General features: G+C 45.2%; 1 protein-coding gene across 1 annotated transcript in view; it reads right to left on the minus strand.

Annotated features, from left to right (window-relative positions):
* Positions 1 to 18,757: 18,757 nt before the first annotated feature.
* Positions 18,758 to 19,681, minus strand: part of LOC132395748 (26S proteasome non-ATPase regulatory subunit 13-like) — a 70,972-nt gene continuing 70,048 nt past the window's right edge. Inside the window, exon 13 of the mRNA XM_059972724.1 lies at positions 18,758 to 19,007. Within this exon, the coding sequence (XP_059828707.1) occupies positions 18,912 to 19,007 (96 nt within the window). The 3' untranslated portion in view covers positions 18,758 to 18,911. The remainder of the gene's footprint in view (positions 19,008 to 19,681) is intronic.

The following is a 19,681-nucleotide window of genomic DNA, read 5'->3' on the forward strand; positions in this document are numbered from 1 at the left end:
GATTCAATTGCCTCGGCTCAGGCATTATAAGGAATTGGTCAGAACGTGTTAGAATATTGTGAGAAGGTTTGGACCCCTTATCTATGAAAGGATAACATTGGAGAGGGCACGGGCGAATTTCACGAGAATTAATGTGGGAATCAAAGGATTAATGTATGGAAGCATTTAATCGCTCTGGGCCTGTACTCACTTGAGGTTTGTGCAATAAGGCTGCCACAATATGCGCTGACAGTCGAATGCATCCAGGTGTGGCAGAACGACAGACTCCCATGTTGAGACAGAAACAAGACCGTAAGATATAGGAGCAGAAGTAGCCATTCGGCCCGTCGAGTGTCTCCACCATTCAATCATGATCTGATCGAATTTTTCCAGTCATCCCCGCTCTCCTGCCTTCACCACATACCCTTTGATGCCCTGGCTAATCAAGAACCTATCTATTTCTGCCTTAAATACACCCAATGACTTGGCCTCCACAGCTGACATTAGCAACAAATTCCATAGATTTACCACCCTCTGACTAAAGTAATTTCTCTGCATCTCTGTTCTAAATGGACATCCTTCAATCCTGAAGTCGTGCCCTCTTGTCCTAGACTCCCCTACCATGGGAAAAAAAACTTTGCCACATCTAATCTGTTCAGGCCTTTTAACATTCAAAATGTTTCTATGAGATTCCCCCCTCATTCTCCTGAACTCTAGGGAATACAGCCCAAGAGCTGCCAGACATTCCTCATACAGTAACCCTTTCATTCCTGGAGTCATTCTTGTGGATCTTCTCTGAACCCTCTCCAATGTCAATATACCCTTTCTAAAATAAGGAGCCAAAAACTGCACACAATACCCCAAGTGTGGTCTAACGAGTGCCTTATAGAGCCTCAACATCATATCCCTGTTCTTATATTCTGTACCTCTAGAAATGAATGCCAACATTGCATTCGCCTACTTCACCAACGACTCAACCTGGAGATTAACTTTAGGGTATCCTGCACAAGTACTCCCAGATCCCTTTGCATCTCTGCATTTTGAATTCTCTCCCCATCTGCATCTGCCCATTTATTTCTTCCATCAAAGTGCATGACCATACACTTCCCAACATTGTATTTCATTTTCCATTTCTTTGCCCATACCCCTAAACTATCTAAGTCTCTCTGCAGGCCCTCTGTTTCTTCAACACTACCCGCTCCTTCACCTATCTTTGTAATATCTGCAAATTTAGACACAAATCAATGAATACCATAGTCCAAATCATTCATATACATCGTAAAAAGCAGTGGTCCCAACACCGACCCCTGTGGAACTCCACTGGTAACTGGTTGCCAGCCAGAATAGAATCCCTTTATTCCCACTCTGTTTTCTGCCACCCAGCCATTGCCCCACCCAGGCTAGTATCTTCCCTGTAATTCCATGGGCTCTTATCTTCCTAAGCAGTCTCATGTGTGGCATCTTGTCAAACGCCTTCTGAAAATCCAAGTACACCACGTCACTGGTGTACCTGGATTCACCCATGAAGAAACATGTTTCTTCATGGGAATTCCAGCTGAACATTGATGGCTTGACTGATCAACACTGTGTGACAAATCATTTTCTAAACACACAAGGACACCATGATAAGCGCTAACTGGGAGTCCACTTTAAATAATCACAGTGCACTGAAAACCCGGTCAGTCAAAATAAACTTGACAAGATTAAACAGAAATCACAAGGGGTTAATGATTCCAGATAAGATGGCTCATGACAAAGTTGGGAATCTCATTTAAACCTATCGTATATTGAATAGCCCAGATAGAGTGGGTGTGGAGACAATGTTTCCTGTTGTGGGAGAGTCTGGGATCAGAGGACACACCCTCAGAATAGAGGGACATCCATTTAGAACAGGGTTGAGATGGGATTTCTTTAGCCAGAGGGTGGTGAATCTGTGGAATTCATTGCCAAAGGGGGCAATGGAAACCATGTCACTGGGTATATATAAAGCAAAGGTTAGAAACATAGAAAACCTACAGCACAATACAGGCCCTTCGGCCCACAAAGTTGTGCCAAACATGTCCCTACCTTAGAAATTACTAGGCCTACCCATAGCCCTCTATTTTTCTAAGTTCCATGAACCTATTCAAAAGACTCTTAAAAGACCCTATCGTATCTGTCACCACCACCATTGCTGGCAGCCCATTCCACGCACTCACCACTCCCTGAGTAAAAAACTTACCCCTGACATCTCCTCTGTACCTACTCCCCAGCACCTTAAACCTGTGTCCTCTTGTGGCAACCATTTCTGCCCGGGGAAAAGCCTCTGACTATCCACATGATCAATGCCTCTAACCACCTTACACGCCTCTATCAGCTTACCTCTCATCCTCCGTAGCTCCAAGGAGAAAAAGCCAAGTTCACTCAACCTGTTTTCATAAGGCATGCTCCCCAATCCAGGCAACATCCTTGTAAATCTTCTCTGCACCCTTTCTATGGTTTCCACGTCCTTCCTGTAGTGAGGTGACCAGAACTGAGCACAGTACTCCAAGTGGGGTCTGACCAGGATCTTATATAGCTGCAACATTACCTCTTAGCTCCTAAATTCAATACCATGAGTGATGAAGGCCAATATACCATACACCTTCTTAACCACAGAGTCAACCTGCACAGCTACTTTAAGTGTCCTATGGACTCGGACCCCAGGATCCTTCTGATCCTCCACACTGTCAAGAGTCTTACCATTAATACTATATTCTTCCATCATATTTGACCTACCAAAATCAACCACTTCACAATTATCTGGGTTGAACTCCATCTGCCACTTCTCAGCCCAGTTTCGTTTCCTATCAATGTCCTGCTGTAACCTCTGACAGCTCTCCACACTACCCACAACACCTCCAACGTTTGTGTCATTAGCAAACTTACTAACTTATCCCTCCACTTCCTCATCCAGGTCATTTATAAAAATCACGAAGAGTAAGGGTCCAGAACAGATCCCAGAGGCACTCCACTGGTCACCGATCTCCATGCAACCACTCTTTGCCTTCTGTAAGCTAGCCAATTCTGGATCCACAAAGCAATGTCCTCTTGGATCCCCTGCCTCCTTACTTTCTCAATAAGCCTTGCATGGGGTACTTATCAAATGACTTGCTGTAATCCATATACACATCTACTGCTCTACCTTCATTGATGTGTTTAGTTACATCCTCAAAAAATTCAATCTGGCTCGTAAGGCACGACCTGTCCTTGACAAAACCATGCTGACAATTCCTAACCATATTATACCTCTCCAAATGTTCATAAATCCTGCCTCTCAGGATCTTCTCCATCAACCAACCAACCACTGAAGTAAGAATCACTGGTTTATAATTTCCTGGGCTATCTCTACTCACTTTCTTGAATAAAGGAACAACATCCGCAACCTTCCAGTCCTCTGGAACCTCTGCCATCCCCAATTATGATTCAAAGACCATCGCCAGAGGCTCAGCAATCTCTTCCCTCGCCTCCCACAGTAGTCTGGGGTAAATCTCATCTGGTCCCGGCGACTTCTCCAACTTGATGCTTTCCAAAAGCTCCAGCACGTCCTCTTTCTTAATATCTACATGCTCAAACTTTTCAGTCTGCTGCAAGTCATCCCTACAACCACCAAGATCCTTTTCCATAGTGAATACTGAAGTAACGTATTCGTTAAGTACCTCTGCTATATCCTCTGGTTCCATGCACACTTTCCACACATTCCTGTCCCTGAACCATCCAAGTCTCTGTAGTGGCCACCATTCATATCTCCAAGTACTGATCCACACTCTAAATTCATCCACTTTATTCACAACACTCCTTGCGTTAAAATACACACATCTCAAACCTTTGGTCTGAGCACATCCCTTCTCTATCACCTGCCTATCCTCCCTCACACACTGTCTCCAAACTTTCTCTATTTGTGAGCTAAGCTCCTCTTCCCCAGTCTCTTCAGTTCGGTTCCCACCCCCACCCCCAACAATTCTGGTTTAAACTCTTCCCAATAGTCTTAGCAAACCTCCCTGTCAGGATATTGGTCCCGCTTGGATTCAAGTGCAACCTGTCCTTTTTGTACAGGTCACACCTGCCCCAAAAGAGGTTCCAATGATGCAGAAATCTGAATCCCTGCCCCATGCCCCAATCCCTCACCTCATTCTATTCCAATTCTAACTGTCACGTGGCACAGGCAGTAATCCCGAGATTACTACCTTTGTGGTCCTGCTTCTCAACTTCCTTCTTAACTCCCTGTAGTCTTTTTTCACGACCTCTTCCTTTTTCCTACCTTTGTCGTTGGTACCAATATGTACCACGACCTCTGGCTGTTCTCCTTCCCACCGCAGGATATCTTGGACATCTGAAACATCCTGGACCCTGGCACTTGTGAAGCAAACTACCATCCGAGTTTCTTTCTTGCGTCCACAGAATTGCCTGGCAACCCCCTAAATATAGAGTCCCTTATCACTTCTGCCTTCCTCTTCCTTTCCCTACCCTTCTGAGTCGCAGGGCCGGACTCTGTGCCAGAGGCACGGCCTCTGTTGCTTCCCCCAGGTAGGCTGACCCCACAACAGGAGTACTTCTTGTCAAGGGGTACAGCCACAGGGGTACTCTCTAGTACCTGACTCTTCGCCTTCCCTCTCCTGACTGTTACGCACTTGTCTGTCTCCCGTGGCCCCGGTGTAACCACCTGCCTAGAACTCCTTTCTATTATCTCCTCGCCCTCCCTGACCAGATGAAGGTCATCGAACTGTAGCTCCAGTTCCCTAACACGGTCCCTTAGGAGCTGCAGTTCGACACACCGGATGCAGATATGGCCATCCAGGAGGCTGGGAGACTCCAGGACTTCCCACATCTGACACCAAGCACAGTACACCGGCCTCAGACACATACTTCCTTTCCGCAATTAACACAGGTAAACCTACCTCGCCTCGTTACCGCTTAAGCCGATTGAGCCAAAGCCCCGTCTCTCCGAATGCTGCCCACCGGATATGGCAGTCTTCTTTTTAAACATTTCCCGCTCTACTGGCTGACGTCACACATCTACGCAGTCTTGCCTCTTTTTTACTCCGAGTAGTAAAATACCTTCACTCCGGAAATCCTTAGCCGTTCTACTCGCAGCCTTCTTGCTCCGAATAGGTTCGTAGGTCCTTGATTAGTAAGAGCATCACAGGTACAGGGGGAAGGCAGGGAATGGGGCTGAGAGGAACAATAAATGATGGTATCAGAAAGGATCTGGCAAGTATGGATTGGGACATAGTAGTGGATGGCTTCCAAACGTGAAATTTTGAGAGTACGGAGTTGGTATGTTCCTGCCAGCATCAGACCCAAGGATAACAGGTTTATGGAATCTTGTTTATTGAGATTTTGAGGTCCTCATTAAGAACAAGCATAGCACGTATAAGCAGGTAGGAACAATTTGGGTACTTGAGGAGTTACCCAGATGCAAGAGAAGAAAATCAGGAGGGCGAAAAGAAGGTATGAGGTTGCTCTAGCAGACAAGGGCAAGGAGAATCCTCAGGATGTCTATAAATATATTAAGAGCATATGGATAGCCAGGGGACAGCATTGGTCCTATGGAAGATTAGAGTGGTAATCTACACGTGGAACTGAAAGAGATTGGGGAGATCTTAAATGATATTCTTTGCATTTGTATTTTCTCGGGAGACTGACACGGAGTCTATAGATGTGAAGAAATGCAGCAGCAAGATTACAGAGGAGAAGATATTTGCAGTCTTGAAGAAAATTAGAGAGGATAAACACTCAGGATAAATACCCTCGGATCCTGTGCAGGCAAGTACAGAAATTTGAGTCCTAGCAGAGATAATTAAAACATCCTTAGCCACGGGTTGGGTGTCATAGGATTCGAGAGTAGCCAATGTTAATCTGTTCTTTGAGAAAGGCTCCAACAATAAACCAAGGAATGATAGGCCTGTGAGCCTGGCGTTAGCAGCGGGAAAGTTATTGGAAGGTATGCTAAGACTCTGGATATGTAAGTATTTGGGACAGGCAACGAGTGATTAGGGATAGTCAACATGGCTTTGTACTTGCTAGGTTGTGTCTAACCAATGTTAGAGAGTTTTTCAAGGAAGTTACCAGAAAGCTGATGAAGGCAAAGAAATGGATATTGTCTACATTGACTTTAGCAAGGCCATAGACAAGGCCCAGCATAGGTGATTGGACAAGAAGCTTCAGTCAATTGGCATTCAGGATGAGGTAGTAAATTGGATTAGACAGTGGCTTAATGGAAGATGCCAGGGGGTGGGTGTAAATGGCTGCTTCTCTGATTGGAGTTCTGTGACTAGTTGTGTGTCACAGGAATCGGTGCTGGGTCCATTGTTGTTTGTGATCTATATCAACGGTTGTAGATAACACCAAGATTGGAGTGTAGTGGATACCAAAACTTGAGCTGGTAAAATGGTCTGAAAATTACAGATGGAATGTAAAACAGACAAGTGAGAAGAGCTGACGTTTGGGAGGATCGGCCAGGGTAGGTCCAGCTTGGTGAGCGGCAGGTCACTGAGGAGTGTGGTTGAACAGAAGCATCTAGGAATACAGATCCATAATTACTTGAAAGAGGCGTCACATGTAAATAGGGTGTAAAGAAAGATTTTGGAAAAGTGGCCTTCATAAATGAATGTATTGAGTGCAGGAGCTGGGGATGTTAGGTTGGGACTATATAATGACATTGGTGAGGCCTAATTTGGAGAACCGTGTGCAGTTTTGGTCACCTACCTGCAGTAAAGATGTAAATTAAATTAAAAGAATGCAGAGAAAAATTACAAGGATGTTGCTAGGAAATGAGGAGCTGAATTATAGGGAAAGGGTAAATAGGTTAGGACTTTATTTCCTAGAAAGTAGAAGATTAAGGAGAGATTTGATATGTATATACAGAATTACGAGAGGTATGGATAGAGTCAATGTAAGCAGGCTTTTCCCATTGAGGTTGGGTGGGACTACAACTTGACCTCATGGGTTAAGGGTGAAAGGTGAAATGTTAAAGGGGAACATGAGGGGTCACTTCTTCACTCAGAGGGTGGAGAAATTGTGGAACGAGCTGCCAGCAGAAGCGGTGGGCGCGGAGTCGATTTCAACATTTAAGAGAATTTTGGATAATTACATAGATAGGAGATATATGGAGGGCTATGGTCCAGGTGCATGTCAATGGGACGAGGCAAATTAATGGTTCGCACGTACTAGATGGGCCGAAGGGTTGTTTCATGTGCTGTAGTGTTCTATGATTCTAATCAGCCTTGATTAAATAACGGGGTACATTCGATGGGCTGAATGCCCTGATTCTGCTCCTATGGGTTTTGGCATTATGTTCTGATAATTGTCTGTGCGGAGATTTTCCCGTGATGGCGTGGGTTTGCCCAGTTGCTTCAACTTATGCCAGTGGCCAGTCTGTACCCAACATAGTGGCCACTGAGTGTATGTTTGTGGTTTTCTGCACCTGCAGCCCGTCCACATCAAGGTTCGACACGTTGTGCATACAGACATGCTCTTCTGCATGCCACTGTTGTAATACATTACTGTCGCATTTCTGTCAGTTTGCTAATGAGAGACACAACACAATGAATCTTGAAGTGGAAGGGCAACAGCAGCAGAAGATTACGAACACAACCCTCACAGGCCATTTTATTAGGTACAGGATGTACCTGATAATGTGGCCATGGAACGTATTTGGGTTGAGCGTTTTCTGTTGGAAAGAGAACGGTGCTGCTTACCGGATGGCGTCAACCTTAGTGTAAAGCAACAAGCAACTGAAGAGATGTCCATAATAGTCTGTTCCACCATTCCATCACAGATCCCACTCTACCCCATAAACCTGCCTTCTTGCCATATCCTTTGATGAATGACCTGACCCATCAGGGTTCTATCAATCTCCGCCTTCTATATACAAGGGGTGATTGATAAGTTCGTGGCCTAAGGTAGAAGGAGTCAATTTTAGAAAACCTAGCACATTTATCTTACAACATAGTCCCTTCCTACATTTACACACTTAGTCCAGTGGTCGTGGGACATACGGATCTTGGACCTCCAGAAAATGTCCCCGGCATCGGTAATTGATAAGTTTGTGGCCTAAGGTAGAAGGAGGTGAGTTATACAGCTCTTGTTACATGCACAAGCAGTTCAACTCTTTGAGTGATAATGCAGAAAGTTTGAAGTTAATAACTCATCTCTTTCTACCTTAGGCCACGAACTTACCAATCACCCCTTGTACGCACGGTCTTGGCCTCCACTGCAGTCTGTGGCAGAGCATTCCACAGATTCACTACACTCTGACTGAAAAAAAAACAAATCCCCCTTAACTCTGTTCTAAAAGGTCGCCACTCAATTTTTGAGGCTGTACCCTCTAGTTCTGGATACCCCCACCATAGGGAACATCCTCTCCACATCCACCCTATCTAGTCCTTTCAACATCAGGTAGGTTTCAATAACATCCTCATGCATTCTTCTAAATTCCAGTGAGTACAGGCCCAAAGCTGACAAAAGCTCCTCATCTATTAATCCCTTCATTCCCAGAATCATCCTTGTGAACCTCCTCTGGACTCTCCCTAATGACAACACATCCTTTCTGAGATATGGGGCCCAAAACTGTTAATAATACTCCAAGTGCTGCTTGACTATTGTCTTATAAAGCCTCAGCATTATCTCCTTGATTTTATATTCTATTCCCCTTGAAATGAATACCAACTTTGTATATGCCTTCTTTACCACAGACTCAATCTGTAAATTAACCTTCTGGGAGTCTTGCACGAGGACTCCTAATTCCCTCTGCACCTCTGATGTTTGAATCTTCTCCCCGTTTAGGTAATAGTCCGCACTATTGTTCCTTTTACCAAAATGCATTATCGTACATTTCCCAACACTGTATTCCATCCGCCACTTTTTGCCCATTCTTTCTTGAAAGTGAATCCATAGATTGTGGGAACAGTTCAGGGATGGGGCGAATGAAGTTGAGTAAAGCTATCCCCTCTGGTTCAATAGGCTGGTGATAACTGTCGTGTTGAATTCTAGACATCCCACTGAACGCCCTTGCTTTAAGCGCTTTGGAATGAAACTGGCAATTTGAGTAGGTCACCAGGCAACCGACTTATTAGTCACTGCTGGAAATGCACTCCAAAGATTGAACAAAAACTGGCGACGCGCATGCGTGCCGTACAACAGATTTCTGCGCCGGTCCACCCGTCCTTTCTGTGACCGGGAGGATTCAGGGAAACCGTGATTCTCTAGAGTGTGAGAGATTACAGCCCCCTCATTGGGTATCAGAAGGCGCTGCTCCGGAAGTTCCGGATGTACTTCAGCCCAGCTCTCCTGATATATGGTCATCCAGTACGGAGAGGGGTGGGGGTCACTTGGGGGACCTACTGATGGGCCTGGCCAACATAGCCATTCATGGGTCCAGGCGGCGGGCAGTGGAGGGCTCTTCACGAGTCGACTCCCTGCCGTCTTCGGGGGTGACGTTCGTGTCTGGGTGTAGCATGCAGGCACTCTGGGTGGGTAAATTTGGGGTACTTCCGAGAACGCTGGCCCCCTCCCACCCCCGTGATTTGAGTGTTTTGTGGATAATAATAACCAAATTTTGATTTGAATCTGTAAATACTTTTGTAAAAGTATTTGTAAAAACCCCTGGTGATTGTGTGTATTTAGTGAGTGAATAAACTTCTGGCGTTCTGTTATAAAAAAAGGAGGCGGGGGAGGGGAGTGGAACAAACTGATCCTTGGCAAGACGACAAGACGTTTCGAGCTGACAGCAAGACAACGCTCGCTGTGTGTTCGAATTCGAGTTTCAGCTGTTTTCGCTCCGTTAAGAACAGCTTCTTTCCCAAGAGATCAGATTTCGGATTTCTGAATATACAATGAACCCAGTGCCTCGCTTTGACTTTGTTAAGTCTCTTTTGCACTGCTTATTTAACTTTTTTAATGCTTTTTGAAGAGCCCATCACACCCCAGGGTCAAGGCCGCGGACAGTAGCTCGCCAGAGTGCGCTGTCCTGGGCCTTCTGTTATGTTGTCACCAGGCGCACAGTCCATCTTCTTGGTGCATCCTTCCTCTCCCAGGGGTGAGGTCTTGGGAACTGCTGTTGGTGTGTCTGTAGCCCTAGGTTTCCATGGGGTGGGGTTGGTACCCAACAACCCTCCTCACTCAGCTGGGCGGGCTTGGGACCTCTGATGGCGGAATTAACATACTATATAATATATGTAATTCTTACTATAATTTGTGGTTTACGTTACCGTGACCCCAAAGCAACACATTTCACGATGTATACCAGTGATATTAAACCCGATTCTGACATTAGGCCTTCTGTAAAGGCCCGAACGAATTAATTAATTGGCGATTCTTTCCAATTTTGTTATTAGTGTAACAATAACGGGAGAAGCCAGCCTTCACTGCTTGTCTCGCGTTGTGTTTGAGAAGGCGGCGGGAGCCGCGATCTCGGCCTGCCAATAGCGCGGTTATTTCAGTCGTTGCTGTCCGGCGAGTGATACAACGACGGGGAAACCTCCATTTCCGGGTCCAATTCTCTCCCCAGACCCGTCCTCACGATACCTAAAGTGGTCAACGTTTTGCAAACTCGGAATTAATTGAGGCCGCCCCCCCCCCCCCAACCCAAACAAAGAACGCCTACAGAAGCTGTAAATGCAGAGTAACACACACAAAATGTCGGGGGGACTCGGCAAATCAGGCAGCGTCCAGGAAAGGAACGTTCACCTGCCCGTTCCACTCCTCGTCAAACAGTCCTTCCAGGTGAGGCGACACTTCACTCGCGACCCTGTTATATCTGGCGATCGCGGTGCGGCCTACTCTGCATTGTAGAGCTCCGTCGAGTATCTTTACTCCGTCCACAATATACATAATTTCCCGGTGGCCAACCATTTTAGATCCAATCCCCATTCCCATCGGAACATGTCGGTCCATGGTCTCCTCAACTGCTCTCGGTTGGAGGCGCAACACCTCATATTCCGTCTGCCTAACTTCTAACCGGATGGCCTGAGTAACGATTTCACAAACTTCTAGTAGTTTCGCACTGCCCCTCCTGGTTTCCCTCTCACTACTTCTCTTCTCCTCAGCTAACCTTCGCCTCTATCTGGAACGCCTTCTCTTTCGTTTACTCCTGTGATCCACTGTCCTCTCTTATCAGATTCCTTCTTCTCCAGGCCGTTACCTTTTCCACGTATCACCTCTCCCACACCCACCTTTCCCCTGCCGGCTTATACTCCTTTCCCTCCGACCCCACCCCCTTCCTTTCCAGCCCCGATGAAAGGTTTGGGCCCGAAACGTCGTCTGTTTATTTCCCGTCCTGACTTGCTGCGTTCCTCTAGGAGAGAGAGGGAGAGAGGGAGAGAGGGGGAGAGGGGGAGAGGGGGAGAGAGAGGGGGAGGGGAGGGGGAGGGGGAGAGGGAGAGATACATTGAAAACCAAGGTCGCGATGGATGTCATCGCTGTAATATCAACATTGAACAGCGTATCGCTTTCACTGTGCAAGCGACCCAGGTTCAATTACCGCTGCAGATCTCTATAAGGAGTTCGTACCTCCTTTCGGGCCGTGTAAGGAATGGCTTTCAGACGGTTCAAAGGAGGTTCTCAAGAACGGGAAATGGTTAGCATACAAGCTGGGGAGGAGGGGAATCTCATTGGAGCCCATTGAATATTGGAAGGCTTGGATAAAGTGAACGTGGAGCGGATGCTTCTGAAAGTGGGAGAGTCTAGGACCGTGGTCACAAGCTCAGAATACAAAGAAGTCCCTCTAGAACGGAGATGAAGTGGAATTTCTTTAGCCAGAGGGTAGTAAATGTGTGGAATTCATTGCTGTGTAGATGGTTGTGGGGGCCAAGCCATGGGATATATCAAAAGCGGAAGTTGGTATGTTCTTGATCAGTAAGGTCGTCAAAGATTACGGGAAGAAGGCAGGAGAGTGCGATTGAGAGGGGTAATAAATCAGCCACGATGGAATGGTAGAGCAGACTCGATGGACCGAATGATCCAGTTATGCTCCTATCTCCAATGGTCTTATGGAAACACACAGAGAAATGTGTTGTTTTGCATCAAATCAAATCAGCGACTGTTGTGATGGGGTGGGAGGGGGCAGCTCCCAAATGTCGCCACGCTTCTGGGACCATCACAACGTGCCCACAACTTACTAACCCTAACTCTTTAGTCTTTTCCGAATGTGGCAGGAAACCCACGTCGTCAAGGGGATTGAATTTCATCTTACGGCTGGCGCTGTGAAACATTACAACAACCGTTATATACCGTGCTGCTCCAGTTCATTATGCCCCTCCACCATGACAAATGTCTGTCTCGAAGTAGGCCAAGAATTTTCCTTTTCTCTACCTAAATTCACCTTTTACCTATTAAAGTGCCCACTACGTGTATAAACTCTCACAGTCCAGTTTTGTTTTGTCTCTAACTAATCTGTACTCATCGTCTGCCTTGCGTTTCTTCTGGTCCTCCGCCGAGCTTTGAACATCTCCCAATCCACACATCCCAAACTTGAGCAGTTTCATATAACAGTTCCATCAGGAACTCGGGGGAGTGGGGCACGCCTCATGAAACTGACCATCCAGTTGTTTGCGAACCGGCCGCCAGTGTAGGAGTGGCGTGAGTTCATCAGCCCTCCCTGTCGGCTCTTTTTGCATTACTTATGGAATCCATAAAGGATGATGGGTTTCGCGGTCGCTCGTTATAGGAAGGTTGTTGAAGTTTCAGAGGCTGCCTGGATTGGAAAGCATGTCTTATCACGATAAGGTTGAGCTTTTCCCTCTGGAACAAAGGAGGATGAGCTGTGACTTGATAGAGGTGTTCAAGCTGGTAAGGAGCATAGATCAAGTGTGTAGCAAGAGGTTTTTTCTTCAGACGACATGTCTCACACCGAATCACTGGTCAGATCACAAGCCTCGCACTAAATCACTGGTCAGATCACAAGCCTCACACTAAATCACTGGTCAGATCACAAGCCTCACACTAAATCACTGGTCAGATCACAAGCCTCGCACCAAATCACTGGTCAGATCACAAGCCTCGCACTAAATCACTGGTCAGATCACAAGCCTCGCACCAAACCACTGGTCAGATCACAAGCCTCACACCGAATCACTGGTCAGATCACAAGCCTCGCACCAAATCACTGGTCAGATCACAAGCCTCACACTAAATCACTGGTCAGATGACATGTCCCACACCGAATCACTGGTCAGATCACAAGCCTCGCACTAAATCACTGGTCAGACGACAAGCCTCACACCGAATCACTGGTCAGATCACAAGCCTCGCACTAAATCACTGGTCAGATCACAAGCCTCACACTAAATCACTGGTCAGATCACAAGCCTCGCAACAAATCAATGGTCAGATCACAAGCCTCGCAACAAATCAATGGTCAGATCACAAGCCTCGCACCAAATCACTGGTCAGATCACAAGCCTCGCACTAAATCACTGGTCAGATCACAAGCCTCGCACCAAATCATTGGTCAGACGACATGTCTCACACCGAATCACTGGTCAGATCACAAGCCTTGCACTAAATCACTGGTCAGATGACATGTCTCACACCGAATCACTGGGCAGATCACAAGCCTCGCACTAAATCACTGGTCAGACGACATGAATCACTGGTCAGACGACATGTCTCACACCGAATCACTGGTCAGATCACAAGCCTCGCACTAAATCACTGGTCAGACAACATGTCTCACACCGAATCACTGGCCAGATCACAAGCCTCGCACCGAATCACTGGTCAGATCACAAGCCTCGCACTAAATCACTGGTCAGATCACAAGCCTCGCACTAAATCACTGGTCAGATCACAAGCCTCGCACCAAATCACTGGTCAGATCACAAGCCTCACACCGAATCACTGGTCAGATCACAAGCCTTGCAGCAAATCACTGGTCAGATCACAAGCCTCGCACTAAATCACTGGTCAGATCACAAGCCTCGCACCAAATCACTGGTCAGATCACAAGCCTCACACCGAATCACTGGTCAGATCACAAGCCTCGCACCAAATCACTGGTCAGATCATAAGCCTCGCACTAAATCACCGGTCAGATCACAAGCCTCGCACTAAATCACTGGTCAGACGACATGACTCCCAACGAATTACTGGTCAGATCATAAGCCTCGCACTAAATCACCGGTCAGATCACAAGCCTCGCACTAAATCACTGGTCAGACGACATGACTCCCAACGAATTACTGGTCAGATCATAAGCCTCGCACTAAATCACCGGTCAGATCACAGGCCTCGCACTAAATCACTGGTCAGACGACATGACTCCCAACGAATTACTGGTCAGACAACAATGCTCACACCGACTCACAGTTCAGAGGGCAGGCCTCACTCCAAATCACTCTCCAGACAAGACTGAACTGAACTCAGACGACAAGCCTCGCACCGAATCACTGTTCAGACAATACATCTCCTACTGAATTAATCTTCAGACTTGCCTCACACTGAATCACTGGTCAAGCAACATGTCTCTCTCCGAATCACTGCTCAGATGATATGCCTCACAGCAAATCACAGTTGAGACAACAGACCTTGCATCAAGACACTCTTGAAACAAGCCTCAACTGAACCGCTGTTCAGACGACAAGCCTCTCACCCAATCACTGGTCCAACGACATGTCTCACACCGAATCACTGAGCAAACAAAATGTTTCACAATGAATGACTGCTCAGATGACACGTCTCACACTGAATCACTGGTCAGACACAATCCTCACATCGAGTCACTGTTCAGAGAACATAGCACACACCGAATCACTGGTCATAATACTAATTCACTATGCAGATGACATGTTTCACATGGAATCACTGTTCAGCTTACATGTCTCACCACATCATTCTTCAGATGACAGGCCTCACACCAAATCACTCTTCAGACAAGCCTCACACTGAATTACTGGTCAGACGCCATGTCTCACACCAAATCGATCTTCAAATGACACTTATCACCGAATCACTGTTCAGCCAATGTCTCACACTGAATCACTGGTCGGATGACAGCTCTCACTCGGTACCACTGTTCAGATGTCACCATGTCACTGTTCAGACAAGCCTCTCAACGAACCACTGGTCAGCAGATGTTCCCAGTTAAGTAGGCTTTGTACTTTGGATCTGGTGCTCCTGTTGTGAGTGCCTCGACATCGATGACACCCAACGTAGACTGCAGAATGCTTTGCTCCAGGTGCCACTAAGGCCGGATTTCTGGGTGGTCACCCATTTCTAAACTAATTAACATTCCTAATCCATCATGTCAGCCCATGGACTCCTCTGTTGCCATGATAAAACAACACTTGTGCATTCTCCGTAACTGCATAGGTTTCCTCCACATGATCTCATTTCCTCCTATGGTCCAAACACGTACCAGTTGGTAGGTTAACTGGGCAGCAAATTAATTGTGAGTTATCTCCATATCATTTCTGAATTAATTCATCGACACTTGCAAACCACAGTCTGCTATCAGTATGGTCAGTTTCAGTAAACTAAAGAATCATAAAGGACTAGAATATGAAAGCACTAGTGAGACCTCACTTGGAGTACTGTGAGCAGTTGAAAGTTTAAAGGAGGTTTATGAAAATGATTCCAGGATTGAAAGGCTTAACATATAAGGAGTGTTTGATGGCTCTGAGCCTCTACTCACTGTAATTCAGGAGAATTGAAACATATCAAACATTGAAAAGAGTGGATGTGGAGAGGGCATTTCCTGTAGTGGGAGTCTCAAAGACCAGAGGATACATCCTCAGAATAGTGGGGTGTCCTTTTAGAATGTAGATGAAGAGGAATTTCTTTAGCTGGAAGAGTAGCGAATCTGTGGAAATTGTTGCCACAGGCGGCTATGAAGGCGAAGTCATTGGGTACATTTCCGGCAAAGGTTGACAGATTCTTGATTAGTCATAACATGAAGGAATATGGGATGAAGGCAAGATTTTACGACTGAGAGAAAAGATGGATCAACCATGATGAAATGGCGGATTCTGCTCCTCTGTCTTATGGTCTTATACCTGAATAGATCACTTCCCATGCAGGTAGTTCCACAGCTTCTATCCTGCTATTCATTTTCTATTCAGAGATCGAGCATGGAACTGACTGTTCCTGCCAAACAAGGGGCACCACTCTTCAATCCGCCTGTTAAACCCTAGCCTAATCATGGGACAATTTACAATGACCAATTGAGCTACCACCTGATACATTTTTGAATGAAAAAAGAAAACTGGAGCACCCAGAGGAAACACACGTGGTCACAGGGAGAACATATCAACTCTTATAGACAATGTCAGAACGGAACTCTCAACTCCAATGCCCTAAGCTGTATAGAGTATTTAAGACTATTGAATGACCCACTAGAATGATAGGGTAGACTCCTGACTTCACAATTTACCTCTTTAAGACCTTGCAACTTATTGTCTAACTGCACTGCACATTCTGATTCTGCATTTTTGCTTTTGCTTGTACTAACTCAGGATACTGAAATTATCTGTCTGGATGGCACATCAAACTTTCTCAGTCTGTCTCAATAGATGGCTGTCAGTGGATGAGGAGATAAGGGGAGCAAGCTATCTGTGCAGCTGTCTCTCCCTCTTCATGCAGCTGATGAATCCATAGGAACAGCAGAGACCGATACAGGAGTATCAGTCAGGAGTTGCCAGTCAGTGTTGAACTCAACGTAGGACTGCCTTAGGAACTCCAGCTGCAGATTGTTCCTAGGGGTTTACTCCCAAAGCTACAAGGCAATGAAGGTTTGAGATCAGCTTTCCTTCTCTAAGATGAGCTGGCAATCACAGCTGATGAGCCTCATCTGCCTGGTCTAACTAAGAAAATAACAATATATTTGAATGCTTTCAAGTGAACCATTTCCCCTTGAATCAGTCCCCAGTTTATAGCTTCACAAAGAATGAAATTGGTGGGTCAGTTCCCAGTAAATGACTATCATTAGGCATTTCTCTAGGTATCTCCCTATGGCATTTAACTGGGCACTAATGAATATCACCCCTAAGGAACATTAGGGATGTCAAGGTACCGTAGTGGTAGCACAACACTTTTCAGTACAGGCACCCTGAGTTCAATTCCCGCTGCTGCCTGTAAAGGGTTTGCATGTTCTCCCCATGACCACATGGGATTCCTCCAGGTGCTTTTGTTTCTCCCCACAGTGCAAAGAGGGAAAGCTGTGCCATGATGAACCTGGGATTAAACCGGGATTGATGAGCACTGCCACCTGGACGGCTGGAAGGGCCTATTCCACACTGTATCTCGAAATTTAAAACATGACATACAGCATAAAAAGCACAATAAATAAAGAACACTAAGGTGTAACACTAAAATAAAAAAAATTAAGGAATGTAAAATAAAGATATTTTAGGCAATTTCTAGAGTAGGTCGGCAGAATATTGTGGGCTGAAGGGCCTGTAATGTACAGTATATTTCAATGTTCTAACATAATAAATATAAATAATCGAGACAGGTATATACATAGATTGATTGCATGTCTATAAAGTGTTTCTAGGCTCAGAATGCCTGTACATAAGGTGACCCGGACTGTAAGTGATAAAGTAGCGGTGGTGGCAGGTGTGGTGGGCTGGGTTGGTAAGTGGAGCTGTTGATCAGCCTTACCGCTTGAGATGGACCAAATGCAGGCTCAGGAAGGCGCCTTGGTCAGCATGGACAAGTTGGGTATGAGGGCCTGTTTCTATTTCATAATTATTCTATAATTCAATGAGCATTCAAACAGCTTATTGACCTGAAACTGAAACACAAACAATCCCACAGATGCTGGAAATCTGGAGCTAAACACAGATGAATTTATACGGCAAGTCATTGGATATATTTAAAGCGGAGGTTGATTAGTAAGGCCATCAAAGGTTATGGGGAGAATGGGATGGTGGGGGAAACTCGATGGACCCAATGGCCTAATTCTGCTCTGGTGTTTTATGGTCTTTAATCAAATGTCAGAGAATCCACTCCAATCACATCAAATCCCATTGAATCTGTACAAAATGAATTGGTTCCTAGTGAAACATTTCTCGATGAATAAATGTGCAAATAATGTTTTCAGCAAATTGGTTGATCCACACAAGTACTGTCCAGTTTACCTTCCTCTAATTTGTTCATTAATTAAAAGCAAAGCACTTGAGTTTCTGAAAATCAGGGAAGAAATCTCAAAGCAGGGAAACAATTACAATTTTAAGTTGATAAATAACTCAAAATACATATAAAACACAATCTAAAATATCCATAGATAATACAGAGAGGCCACTTTATTATGTACCTCCTGTAGCCCATCCACTTCAAGGTTCAACACTCTTCTGCACACCACAGTTGTAATACATGGTTCCTGGAGTTACTGTCACCGTCCTGTCAGTTTGAACCAGTCTGGCCATTCTCCTCTGACCTCTAACATTAACAAGGTGTTTTCTCCCACAGAACTGCCATTCACTGAATTTTTGTTTGTTTATCACACCATTCTCTGTAAATTCTTGAGACCGCCATGGGTTTCTGAGATGCTCAAACCACTCTGTCTGACACCAACAATTATTTCATGGTCTAAGTCACTTATAGCATATCTCTTCCCCATTCTGATGTTTGACCTAAACAACAACTGAACCTCTTGACCATGTCTGCATGCTTTTATGCACTGAGTTCCTGCCAAATGATTGAGTGATATTTGGATTAATGAGCAAGACAGGTATTGCTAATGAAGTGACCACAGAGTAAGATATTTATAACATTGACCACTCTCCTAAAGGTACTGAATTAACACTACCCATGTCCCATATGCAGATAGAACTGTATCTTTATTAAATTTCACAAAGAAATAACGCAAATTAATTAGTTATTTTTTTCAGCAAACGTGAACATGAACTGTGAGAATGCTTCTTTTTAAACTCTGCATGAACAAACACAACATCATAGGAAACTGTGGCAGGGTTTCAGCCAAGAACATCATGTGCATGATCTTCAACTAAAAAGGAGATGTTCTTCACATCAGTGCACCAGGCTTCCAGTCGTTGCTTCATATAGGCCACCTAAGGGTTACGAACACACACAGATTCCTTCACGTAATCAGTAAAAATAGAAATGCACTCTCGGATTATACAACATTAATGAGGGATGCAATAAACATACAGTGGTATGCAAAAGTTTGGGCACCCCTGGTCAAAATTTCTGTTACTGTGAATAGTTAAGTGAGTAGGAGATGAACTGATCTCCATAAGTTATAAGGTTAAAGATGAAACATTCTTTTCACATTTTAAACAAGATTAGTGTATTATTTTTGTTTTGCACAATTTTAGAGTGAAGAAAGGAAAGGAGCACCATGCAAAAGTTTGGGCACCCCAAGAGATTTGAGCTTTGACCAAGTTCTCAGACCTTAATTAGCTTGTTAGGGCTATGGCTTATTAACAGTCATCGTTAGGAAATGCCAGCTGATGCAAATTTCAAAGCTTTATAAATACTCTGACTCCTCAAACCTGGTCCCAACAATCAGCAGCCATGGGCTCCTCTAAGCAGCTGCCTAGCACTCTGAAAATTAAAATAAATGATGTCCAAAAAGCAGGGGAAGGCTATAAGAAGACAGCAAAGCATTTTCAGGTAGCCGTTTCCTCAGTTTGTAATGTACAGTAATTAAGAAATGGCAGTTAACAGGAACGGTGGAGGTCAAGTTGAGGTCTGGAAGACCAAGAAAACTTTCCAAGAAAAC

This window comes from Hypanus sabinus, chromosome 6, assembly GCF_030144855.1.
Source record: "Hypanus sabinus isolate sHypSab1 chromosome 6, sHypSab1.hap1, whole genome shotgun sequence".
NCBI lineage: Eukaryota > Metazoa > Chordata > Chondrichthyes > Myliobatiformes > Dasyatidae > Hypanus > Hypanus sabinus.